Source organism: Piliocolobus tephrosceles, chromosome 6, assembly GCF_002776525.5.
Source record: "Piliocolobus tephrosceles isolate RC106 chromosome 6, ASM277652v3, whole genome shotgun sequence".
Classification (NCBI taxonomy): Eukaryota; Metazoa; Chordata; class Mammalia; order Primates; family Cercopithecidae; genus Piliocolobus; species Piliocolobus tephrosceles.
In genome coordinates, this window is record NC_045439.1 from 77,024,917 (window position 1) to 77,036,338 (window position 11,422).

At 37.4% G+C, this 11,422-nt stretch overlaps 1 protein-coding gene across 2 annotated transcripts in view; it reads left to right on the top strand.

The window, feature by feature from the left end:
• The window catches only part of TRPM7 (transient receptor potential cation channel subfamily M member 7), a 128,143-nt gene that overhangs the window by 104,484 nt on the left and 12,237 nt on the right, over positions 1–11,422 (top strand). The window contains exons 29-36 of one of the 2 annotated variants that reach the window (XM_023227224.3): positions 270–340; positions 2,629–2,663; positions 4,841–4,866; positions 7,704–7,754; positions 7,834–7,899; positions 8,802–9,085; positions 9,217–9,299; positions 9,457–9,662. In XM_023227224.3, coding sequence (XP_023082992.1) covers positions 270–340; positions 2,629–2,663; positions 4,841–4,866; positions 7,704–7,754; positions 7,834–7,899; positions 8,802–9,085; positions 9,217–9,299; positions 9,457–9,662 — 822 coding nt within the window. The remainder of the gene's footprint in view (positions 1–269; positions 341–2,628; positions 2,664–4,840; positions 4,867–7,703; positions 7,755–7,833; positions 7,900–8,801; positions 9,086–9,216; positions 9,300–9,456; positions 9,663–11,422) is intronic. The other variant, XM_023227225.1, reaches the window with a different exon arrangement.

Consider the following 11,422-nt stretch of genomic DNA (forward strand, 5'->3'; position numbering starts at 1 on the left):
TTTACTGCCCCCAGTCAGGGTGACTTGGGAACAGAAGGGAGATAAATATGTTTTTACTTCGTACTCTCATTTATTGTTGCCTTTTCACAATAGTTTACTCAAATTGAGTAATTTATGGGCCTCATGTACCTGTTGTGTTCAGCGTATTGAGGAAAGTTCGAGTTATCTTATGAAGGTTATACTCTGCCTGGAATACTTTGTATTTGGTTAGTTGGTATTCATAAAACTTCAGTTGTATAGCTTTTTTATATTTTTAAATTTTCTTTTAGCAGAGAAAATCAGTAGAAGGCCATCTACCGAAGACACTCATGAAGTAGATTCCAAAGCAGCTTTAATACCGGTTTGTAGATTTCAACTAAACAGATACATATTATTAAATACATTAAACTTTTTTAGGTAAGATCTACAAAGTGGTGACATTTGGGACTATATCAAAAATTCAAAAAAATTTTTCTTAGAAAACTGACTTTAGCAAAGTAGCAGTTACAGAAAAGTTTCTTCTTACAGTGAATAGTCAGGAATTTTAAAGAAAAATATATGCAGAATAAAGGCAGAAATCTCTTTGTTTGAATTGAAGCTAATTATATGAACTCATTTCCAGCTAATTGCGATAATAATTGATTTTGCAAATTCCCTTTAAAAGCATACACTGACAAGACAAAAAGCTCAGGAAAAGACAAAAATTACTCCTTATTTATAATCAAGTATATATAAGTCAGTGCTCATAATTTTGCTCAAGAAAATAGTGACTTATATTCAAAATATATCTGTTCTGGCATAGAGAGATTATGTTGTTAAAATCATGTTATTGAAAAACGTTATTTCAGTGGGGAAAGAGGTTGGTTAAAGAGATTCACAGTAACAAATCCTCCTTTCTGGAGGGACTCTTCCTGACCCTGAGCTGCACAACTTTGCAACAAATTAAAGCTTTGCCAAAGATGACCTCACAATGGCAATTTAGAACTCGTGGGAGTCAACTTACATAAATGGTATTTGATTTCTGATAAGATAGTGACATTATTGGTTACAGATGACAAAATAAGTATGTTTAAAGTGATTATAGACATAAAAAAGTTTTAAATATAAAACATGAGAAAAGAAGGAGATACTATTAAAAAAGACTGGCAAATTTGAAAAAACTAGAAATTAAAAAAAAACTCAATGGGGGCTGGGTGCGGTGGCTCAGTAATCCCAGCACTTTGGGAGGCTGAAGTGGGTGGATCACTTGAGATCAAGAGATCAAGACCAGTCTGGCCAACATGACAAAATACTGTCTCTACTAAAAATCAAAAATTATCTGGGTGTGGTGACACATGCCTGTAATCCAGCTACTCGGGAGGCTGAGGCAGGAGAATCTCCTGAACCAGGGAGGTGGAGTTTGCAGTGAGCAAGATTGCACCACTGCACTCCAGCCTGGGCTTCAGAGTGAAACTCCATCTCAAAAACAAAAAAACAAAAAAAACAAAAACCCACTGAGTGGGAGTTAATTAACAGATAAGGCACATCTGAAGGGGGAATTACTAAACTGGATCAGAATGCAACTCAGAACCATAATTAAATGGATTAAAGTAATAATAATAAATTGTCCACAAGATGATTAAAGTAAAAAAAAAGATAAACTACATAATAAGGTGGAAAATTTGTTCAAGCTAAAGAGATATGAAAGACATATCTAACTGGCCTTGAGAGAGTAGACAAAATTTGAAGAGATTAGAAATGGTTTAGAATTTTACAAAATGATGACATATGTGAAGATTCAAATTCAGGCAGAATGAGTCTCAAAGTGGGGAAGTGAAAATAAACCCACACCTAGGAACATTATAAAGCTGCAGAATAAAAACCATATGCACATACACACAACAAAGGCAGCAGTGAAATATGCCTAAATGTCATGAGCATTCACAGCTTACATGCTTTTAATGTTTCTGTTTGTATTTTGATGTTTATTTGGCAAGGGTCACATATTATTTTTAGAATCACAGAAACAAATGTGTATGTGTGTGTGTATATATATAGATATAGATATAGATTTTTTTTTTTTTTGAGATGGAGTCCACTCTGTCGCCCAGGCTGGAGTGCAGTGGCACGATCTTGGCTCACTGCAACCTCCGCCTCCTAGGTTCAAGTGATTCTCCTGCCTCAGCCTCCCAAGTAGCTGGGATAGGCACCCGCGACCACACCCAGCTGATTTTTGTAGTAGTAGCTTCTACTACTTTTAGTAGAAGCGGGGTTTCACCAGGTTGACCAGGCTGGTCTTGAACTCCTGACCTCAGGTGATCCACCCACCTTGGCCTCCCAAAGAGCTGGGATTACAGGTGTGAGCCACCACACCGCACAAATGTATATTTTAAGAGAATAGAATTGTCTTCAAACAATATAAAAATTCATAAAGAATAGAAAGACTATGTTGTGGGAAATAAAATTTTTTATTCCACCTTGTTGAATAGCCTTATGGTAGTTACAGTTACAATAAATAAATTTATTGTTTTATGAAACAAGAACTTTATGTTAATTTTTTAGCCTTTCATTCTTAAAATATAAGAAAAAAAGTTAAACAGTTATGCTTCATCTAGAGATTTTGGTCTTTAAAGTTTTTTTGTGTGTGTGTGTGTTTTTTTTTTACTGAAGGATTGGTTACAAGATAGACCATCAAACAGAGAAATGTAAGTAAGCTTTTTCTCACCATTAGCTTGAAAAGTATCATAGTTATTGAATGTTGTCTTCTTTCCTGCTCTTTGCATCATCTCTTTAACATTTCTTTGTGAGTGTTGATTGATTATTCTAGCATCTCCTCTCTTCACATAGATGAGGTTAGGGGAACAAGTTTATTATGAGTTAACACATAAGTTAAAATTTATTATTTTCATATAGTTGTACTATAATTACAACTCTACTAAGGTCTTCATCATAGTGATGCAATTCTGATTTTATTATTTAGTCCTGTTTCTAACTTATTTCTGAATAAATTTGTTGAGAGACTTAGTTTGAGACTTTAGTTTTGTACTTGCTTGATTTCTCTATCCATCATTCTAATCAAACTTTGCATCTGCTTTTGGAAAGCACTTTGATGATTAGAGCAGTAATACACAGTATATATTAGAAAGCCTGCATACAGGAAGATCCACTAGAAAGCTGATGTGGTAATCCAAAACCGAAAGTGGAAACCATAGGCAATCTGACAGGTTATTGTCCCCAGAAAGTAAAACTTTCTGGTACAGATTAGACATAAGGGTAAAGACGAATCTAAGATAATCTCTGTGTTTCCATCCTAGGAATTAGTGTTGTAGAATTCCAAAGGATATGGGTTGGGGGGGAGTCTTATTTTGACACGCACCTGATACTGGAAGCATGGTAGAGTTATTCTCTCATATGGATGACTTGAGCAGAGAGGCTAATTTGGGGGAAATTTTTAATTCTGCAGTGTTTTTCCCCCTTCTGTGAATCAGAAATAAATCTGGATCAGGCATAGTGCTTCACACCTGTGATCCTAGCACTTTGGGAGGCCAAGGTGGGTGGATTGCTTGAGTGTTGGGGACCAGCCTGAGAAACATACTGAGACCCCATCTCTAAATTAGGTGGGCATAATGGTGTGCACTTGTGGTCCCAGCTACTGAGGAGGCTTGAGGCAGAAGGATTGTTTGAGCGCAGTAGTGAGCCGTGATTGTACCACTTCACTCCAGCCTGGGCAACAGTGAGACCTAGTCTTAAAAAAAATATTTTTTTTAAAAAAGAAAAGAAATCTGAATCTATAGAGAAGGAAATAAACCTGAGCCACAGATAAGCAGCTGCTCAAATTGAGTTTCCTGACCCTGAAATGGCATTTGGAAGACCCACTATAGTCAGACCTCTTCAAGGAATATTTTCTTTTGTAACCAAAGCCATAGGATGTAAATACAGAATAGGTACTTCAAGTTGGTGTTAATTCTGGTTTCTAACAGCAGAACATTGTCTTGCAGAATGCTGACCCTGATAATTACCCATAAAGGTGGAGTTGATTGGCAACCCTTTGAGTGCTGAGAAAAGAGTGATTGATTAGCAGCAGGCAAAGGAATGATGTTAGGTTCAAAATACTTTTTGTAAGAAAATGTTTCTATTAAGATGAAAATCAACAGGAAACAACAGGGTCACATAGAATGTAGGAGCTGGAAAGAGACAAGGTTATTTACTCCCAAGGTCCTTTCTGGATCTGGTCCTTTCATTCCTGAGCAAGGATACATAGCTGTATAATGAAAGTGCTAACTCTCTAACCCATTTTCCTTTATTCTCATTCTATTCTCTTTTCTGCTGTACCTGTGTGTCTAATTGACATTGGAATCCTTGAAAGTAAAAGAACCTCCATTTGGTGTCTCCATATGTTGTTATAAATAAATACAGTGAACATTGGGGAGAAATATTTTGCAACATTAGAAACTAAGAGGCAAAATGACATCTACTTACTTTTCTGTCAGTTCTTTGTCCATCAGTTCTATTGAAATATTTCTAGTATCCTGCAAAGTCATCTCAATGTATTGTTAAAGTACTGGAATGAATCTCCACAAATACAGAAGTTATGAAATAGTTTATTAGTATAGAGCCTTTAATTTGGCACCAAACTGCTAATAATATTTAGGCATAAATTGGAGATACAAGTTATTAATAAGGAGATAAATATGTATATATATATGGATATATATATATGGATTGGGATTGGCTTAAGGGAAATGGCAGATATTCGAAGGGAATCAATATCAGAATTTCCTTAATATTTTTATATAATAATTGTATAAAATCAAAAAATTAAATGATAGCCAAAATTTATATCATAGCACAGCTTATACTATATTTTTTGGTGTTTCTTTAGGCCATCTGAAGAAGGAACATTAAATGGTGAGTCTGTGTGGTAGATTTAATGTGAAAAAAATGACAATCTTACATGATCCGTTATAGCAAACACCACAGTATTCTAGGTAAGACATTTTAGACTTCAAGCCAAAAGCCAAGGTAGTGAAGAGTTCTTCCCTCATACAGTTTCTCCTTACTATAGATGTTTCACAAACACATGAACCACCCTGTGAGTGATACCTCTTTACTGTCACACTTCGTCCCGTCACTTGGTCTCTGCTATACAGCCTGCTCCTTTTCTAATATTCCATGTATTTTAACAAATGAAACTTTTAGTCAGCTGAATTATTCTTGACCACCTTGACTTTGTCCTCACAAAGTCCTATTGCATTTACTTCCTATGTGTCTCTAAAATCCATCCTCCACTATACATCCCACTGCTCCTTTCAGCTTAGACCGTTACTTTTTCAACCTTTTATCGAAGTGTATAGTTCGTACACAATAGTACAGAATTCAGTAAATTCTTACAAAGTAAATATAGCCATGTAATCAGCACCTAAAAACAATTTTGCCTATATCCCTATTCCTTTGTTTCTACTTCTTACAGTCCCTCCCCCTAAAGCAATAGTTTCACCTATTTTGGGGTGTATGTGTGTGTGTGTTTGCATGTATGTGCATATTGGCTATATAAATGAAATTATACAGTATATATTGTTTTGTGTCTTGCTTCTTCCTGTTAACATATTGTTATAAAACTCATCAATATTGTTGTGGATAGTGGTAATTTGTGCATTCTCACTACTATATAAAATTTCCTTATGTGAATATATTGAATTTACTTATCCATTCTGCTATTTGGTGGTCATTTCAGTAGCTTCCACTGTATGTTTATTATGATTTGCTGCTATAAGCATTCTTGTTCATGTTGTTTGATAAACATATATATATATTTATTATTGGCATATGCCTAGGAGTGGAATTGCTGAGTCAGAGTTAGCATGTGTTCACATTTGGTAATTACTACCAAATAGATTTTCAAAGTGGTTATACCAGTTTGGGGTCCCTGCCTGTAGTTTTACTTCTTGTCTATGTTCTATTCTGCCACCAAAATGATTTTTCTTCCCTGCCCCTGGCTGAGATGAAGTCTTGCTTTGTTGCCCAGGCTGGAGTAGAGAGTACAGTGGTGTGATCTTGGCTCACTGCAACCTCCGCCTTCCAGGTTCAGGCAATTCTCCTGCCTCAGCTTCCCGAGTAGCTGGGATTACAGGCGTGCACCACCACGCCTGGCTAATTTTTGTCTTTTTGTAGAGAGGGGATTTCACCATGTTGGCCAGGCTGGTCTCTTTAACTCCTAACCTCGTAATCTGCCCACCTCAGCCTCCCAAAGTGCTGAGATTACAAGCGAGAGCCACTGCAGCTGGCCTGATTTTTCTAAAAGATCTGATCTGGTCACTCCTCCACTTTACATTTTTCCCCATTGTTGTTTAATAAAATCCATTGTTCTTCTCTAACATGCTAGGCTCTTAATTCCCCCCCGCCACCTGCCCAATATTAGGCTCTTAATTCCACGCCCCTCCTTGCTCCGCCAAGGCAGGATCTCTCTGTCACCAGGTTGGAGTGCACTGGCACAGTCTTTGCTCACTGCAGCCTCAACCTCCTAGGCTCAAGCAATCCTCCCACCTCTGTCTCCTTAGTAGCTAGGACCACAGGTGGGCGCCACCTCGCCCGGCTAATTTAAAAAATTTTTTTTGTTGATATGGGGCCTCGCCATGTTATCCAGGCTGGTCTTGAACTCCTGGCCCCAAAGCAATCTTTTCATCTCAGCCTCCCAAAGTGTTGATGATTACAGGTGTGAGCCACTGTGCCTGGCCTCCTCTTAACAATTTGACATTCCCTGTTTCTGTAGCTTCACCTCCTGCAGTTATCCCTATATTCTTGCCCATTAATTTGTAGTCTTAGCTGCATATTCAGATCATTTGTAGAGAATCATTTATGTGATGACACATACCTACAGAATTAGAATATTTTGGAGTGACATCTGGGTGGGTGTATATCCAAAAAGCCGTATGGGTCATTCTGATGTGTATATAATTAGTCCTATTCATACTAAACTGTGTGTAGTTTCCCAAGTGTAGCATGTACTTTAAGACTTCCATGCCTTTGTAAATGAAGCCCTCTACACACCAGTACCTTGCAAAATACTCTATTTTCCCCCTTCTCTTACTCTGAGATAGCCTTTGACGTCTTCTCAACCAAAAGGCATTAGGTACTCCTTCTATATAGTCTTACAATATGTGTACACATGTATGTGTGTATACACATTTTATAGTATATTTTTATGTTTAATATGCAGTATTAAAACTGTTGGCTAACTTCCTTTTCCTGCAAGACAGTAGGTTTCTTTTTATTTGTGTTCTAGAAACTTAGCACAAAGCAGATTTGACTTGCCTTTGTCTTCTTGCTACATTTAAAGGTCAATTCCACACACACAAAAAAAAGATGAGAAAAGGGCTTTTGATGGGTATGTTTCACATTCCAGAAATTCATCTTCTCATGGTAGACCTGCTAAAATACTTACATGGCTACAGTCCTCAACCCCCAAACATGAGAATCAAAGAGAGATTTTTCTTTTTGAGTGGGAGGTATGGGGAGAGTGAGTTTATGACAGGAGTTAGGATAGTGTGCAGCATAATGTGCTCTTCACTTGTAGGTGTCTAAATGCACAGCTAGCACAGGGGACATATTTTATCCCTAATTTTTTCTGTTTTTGTGAGGAACAGTTACACAATGGAAATTGAAAATGATTTTATGAGAATATCCAGGTTAAATTTTTTGCTGTACTAGTACTTTTTAAATGGTCTCATTTGTTTTTGCCATTCTAGGTCTCACTTCTCCATTTAAGCCGGCTATGGATACAAATTACTATTATTCAGGTCAGTAATATTAAAAACAAAATTTAATAGTATTTTGAACCTTTATGGATTTCATTATTTCTCTCTCATTTTTATGCAGCTGTGGAAAGAAATAACTTGATGAGGTTATCACAGAGCATTCCATTTACACCTGTGCCTCCAAGAGGTAAATCCAAAAATTAAAGAAATAAATAAAAGTGAAAATTAACCCTGTAATGATTTTTAGCTGTAATATAGAATGTGGGTGGGATTACATTAAGAAGTATCAATTTCGCCCGGCGCGGTGGCTCAAGCCTGTAATCCCAGCACTTTGGGAGGCCGAGACGGGTGGATCACGAGGTCAGGAGAGCGAGACTATCCTGGCTAACATGGTGAAACCCCGTCTCTACTAAAAAATACAAAAAACTAGCCGGGCGAGATGGCGGGCGCCTGTAGTCCCAGCTACTCGGGAGGCTGAGCCAGGAGAATGGCGTGAACCTGGGAGGCGGAGCTTGCAGTGAGCTGAGATCCGGCCACTGCACTCCAGCCCGGGAGACAGAGCCAGACTCCGTCTCAAAAAAATAAAAATAAAGAAGTATCAATTTCAAATAAAATCTTAATCTGACTACTACAAGGGTGAGGTATGTTTGAATAGAAGAAGGGAAGCATCAGAAGTGTTGAATTTCTCCATTACTGGGATATTCAGAAGCAACAATATATTCTAATTCTAAAAAGTTCTTGATCCACTATCTAGTAATGTATATAAATTGACATCAGTGTCCATGAAAGATAGCTCTAACTTCTAAGTTTAATTCAGAAGTGTGTAGAATTTCAGTTGTTTTAAAGGTTTTCTCTAAAATGCTCAGAATTTCAAAAGTGCCTAACATTACACATGAATTCAAAGATATTATAAAAATATCCTTCATTTCTTACACTTCTTGCTATTAAATTTCTTTTTATAAAACTACATCTTGGTCCATTTTATCTTCTGTTCCTTATTTAATCAAAAATGCCTGCTAATTTTTATTTTACTTTGTCATTTTTAAAAAGTCATAATTTAATCTTAAACTGTTTCCATTCATGTTGCAGGGGAGCCCGTCACAGTGTACCGTTTGGAAGAGAGTTCACCCAACATACTAAATAACAGCATGTCTTCTTGGTCACAACTAGGCCTCTGTGCCAAAATAGAGTTTTTAAGCAAAGAGGAGATGGGAGGAGGTTTACGAAGAGCTGTCAAAGTACAATGTACCTGGTCAGAACATGATATCCTCAAATCAGGGCATCTTTATATTATCAAATCTTTTCTTCCAGAGGTGGTTAATACATGGTCAAGTATTTATAAAGAAGATACAGTTCTGCATCTCTGTCTGAGGGTAAGTGTCAGTGAATGTTTAATAGTGGAACGTAATTTAAACTTTATATTTTAACTTCTGAAATATCAGTAAGCCAAATATAATCTTAGTTTAAATATTAAACAAGGGTTCTCCCCACCCCCCTTTTATAGGAAATTCAACAACAGAGAGCAGCACAAAAGCTTACATTTGCCTTTAATCAAATGAAACCCAAATCCATACCATATTCTCCAAGGTAAATCTTTAATTTTTTTCTGGGATCTTTTATTATATGGATAGCAGTCCCTTTTGACCTTCATTTTTGATGTTGAATATTTAATTATCCATTTTGTAGATCATTTAGAATTTTATTAACAAAACTGCTAGTAATATTTGTAACTATTTTTTATAAGGTTCCTTGAAGTTTTCCTGCTGTATTGCCATTCAGCAGGACAGTGGTTTGCTGTGGAAGAATGTATGACTGGAGAATTTAGAAAATACAACAATAATAATGGAGATGAGATTATTCCAACTAATACTCTGGAAGAGATCATGTTAGCCTTTAGCCACTGGACTTACGAGTATACAAGAGGAGAGTTACTGGTACTTGATTTACAAGGTAAATTTATTAAAATATTGCTAAGGTGAAATTCTGCAGTAGGTTCTCACCTATTCATATGTTATACAGAATCTGCTAATTTATAGATAGATAAAATCTTAGGCCAATAGAAGCTATAAAAAAGCAAGTTAATCACAGTTATAGCATATAGCCGTCAAGGCCTTGAATAATAGAATCTGGCTATCTTTTTTTTTTGTTCCCCCGCCCCCCCGCCGCCAAGACAGAGTCTTGCTTTGTCGCCCAGGCTGGAGTGTAGTGGTACGATCTCAGCTCACTGCAACTTCTGCCTCCCAGATTCAAGCAGTCCTCTTACCTCAACCTCCTGAGTAGTTGGGATTACAGGCACCTGCCACCACGCCCAGCTAATTTTTGTATTTTTAGTAGAGACAGGGTTTCACCATGTTGGCCAGGCTGGTCTTGAACTTCTGACTTTGTGATCTGCCCGCCTCATCCTCCCAGGGTGCTGGGATTACAGGCGTGAGCCACCACACCCGGCCTGGCTATCTTAATTATTATTAAGATAATACAGATGTTTTGATAAGCAAAAACATGTAAAAATTCCCTGTTCTAAGATATGCAGTGTAGTATTTCAAAAGTATAAAGACTGTTTCTTTAAAAATAACAAATATCTCTATTGTTCCTGGTGTTTATATGTTACCTGTTACTGTGAACTAAACTACCTAAAAATTTAGTGTATTTAAAACAACTGCCATTTTATTTCCTTATAGTTCTTTCATTCAAAAATTTGGATGAGATAGAGTGGGAATATCTCTTCTCTGCCGTCACCTCAAAAGGCTGGAATGGCTGGAGACACTGAACAGCTTGACTGGAGTCAAATGTCTGAGGTCTCTGTTCACTGTCAGCTAAATTCCTCAATTCTTCAGTGTTCTCTGTCTACGTGGCTAGCTAGCTTGAGCTTGCTTAGAGCATGGTAGTTTCAGGTATTTAGACTTCTTACATAGCAGCTGGCTTCTTCTAGAGAGAAGGCAGAAACTCTTAAAGCTAGGCTCAGGACAGGCTGAGATGCCTTCTGCCCCATTTTACTGATCAAGGCAACTTATAAGGGTAGCCCAAATTCAAGGGGAGGTGAAGTAAATTCAGCAGTTGATGGGTAGAACTACATGCATCTATAGAGGGAAAAAATTGCTCATAGCTATCTTAGCAGATAGACTGTGTCATACATGTGAAAGAAAGAAAAGAAATGGTGACTGCAAGAGGGCAGGTTTGCTTGGAGTAGTGTCTGCTGAGCTTCACACTGGGTCAGAGGAAAGTTAAATTGAGCAAGTTGCCAGCTCTTCTCTTCATTATGGCTTCTATAATTTTTCTCCCTGAAGAGCAGACTTAATTTCAAATGTGAACACAGACCAGATTTTAAATTACATGAGAACAATTGTTTAGAATGTTTACTACTCAGTGACTCTTTAGTGTACAGGTATAAATATAAAAGATTTGTTGAAAAGCAAACAGGTATTGATTCAGCTCAAGAATGAAAATCTATGTAAAAACAACTATGCTTTTTTCAATAGTTCATGCCTTTATAATAATGATTATGGGCCGGGCGCGGTGGCTCGAGCCTGTAATCCCAGCACTTTGGGAGGCCAAGGTGGGCGGATCACGAGGTCAAGAGATCGAGACCATCCTGGCTAACACGGTGAAACCCCTGTCTCTACTAAAAAAATTCCAAAAAAAAACTAGCCGGGCGAGGTGGCAGGTGCCTGTAGTCCCAGCTACTCGGGAGGCTGAGGCAGGAGAATGGCATA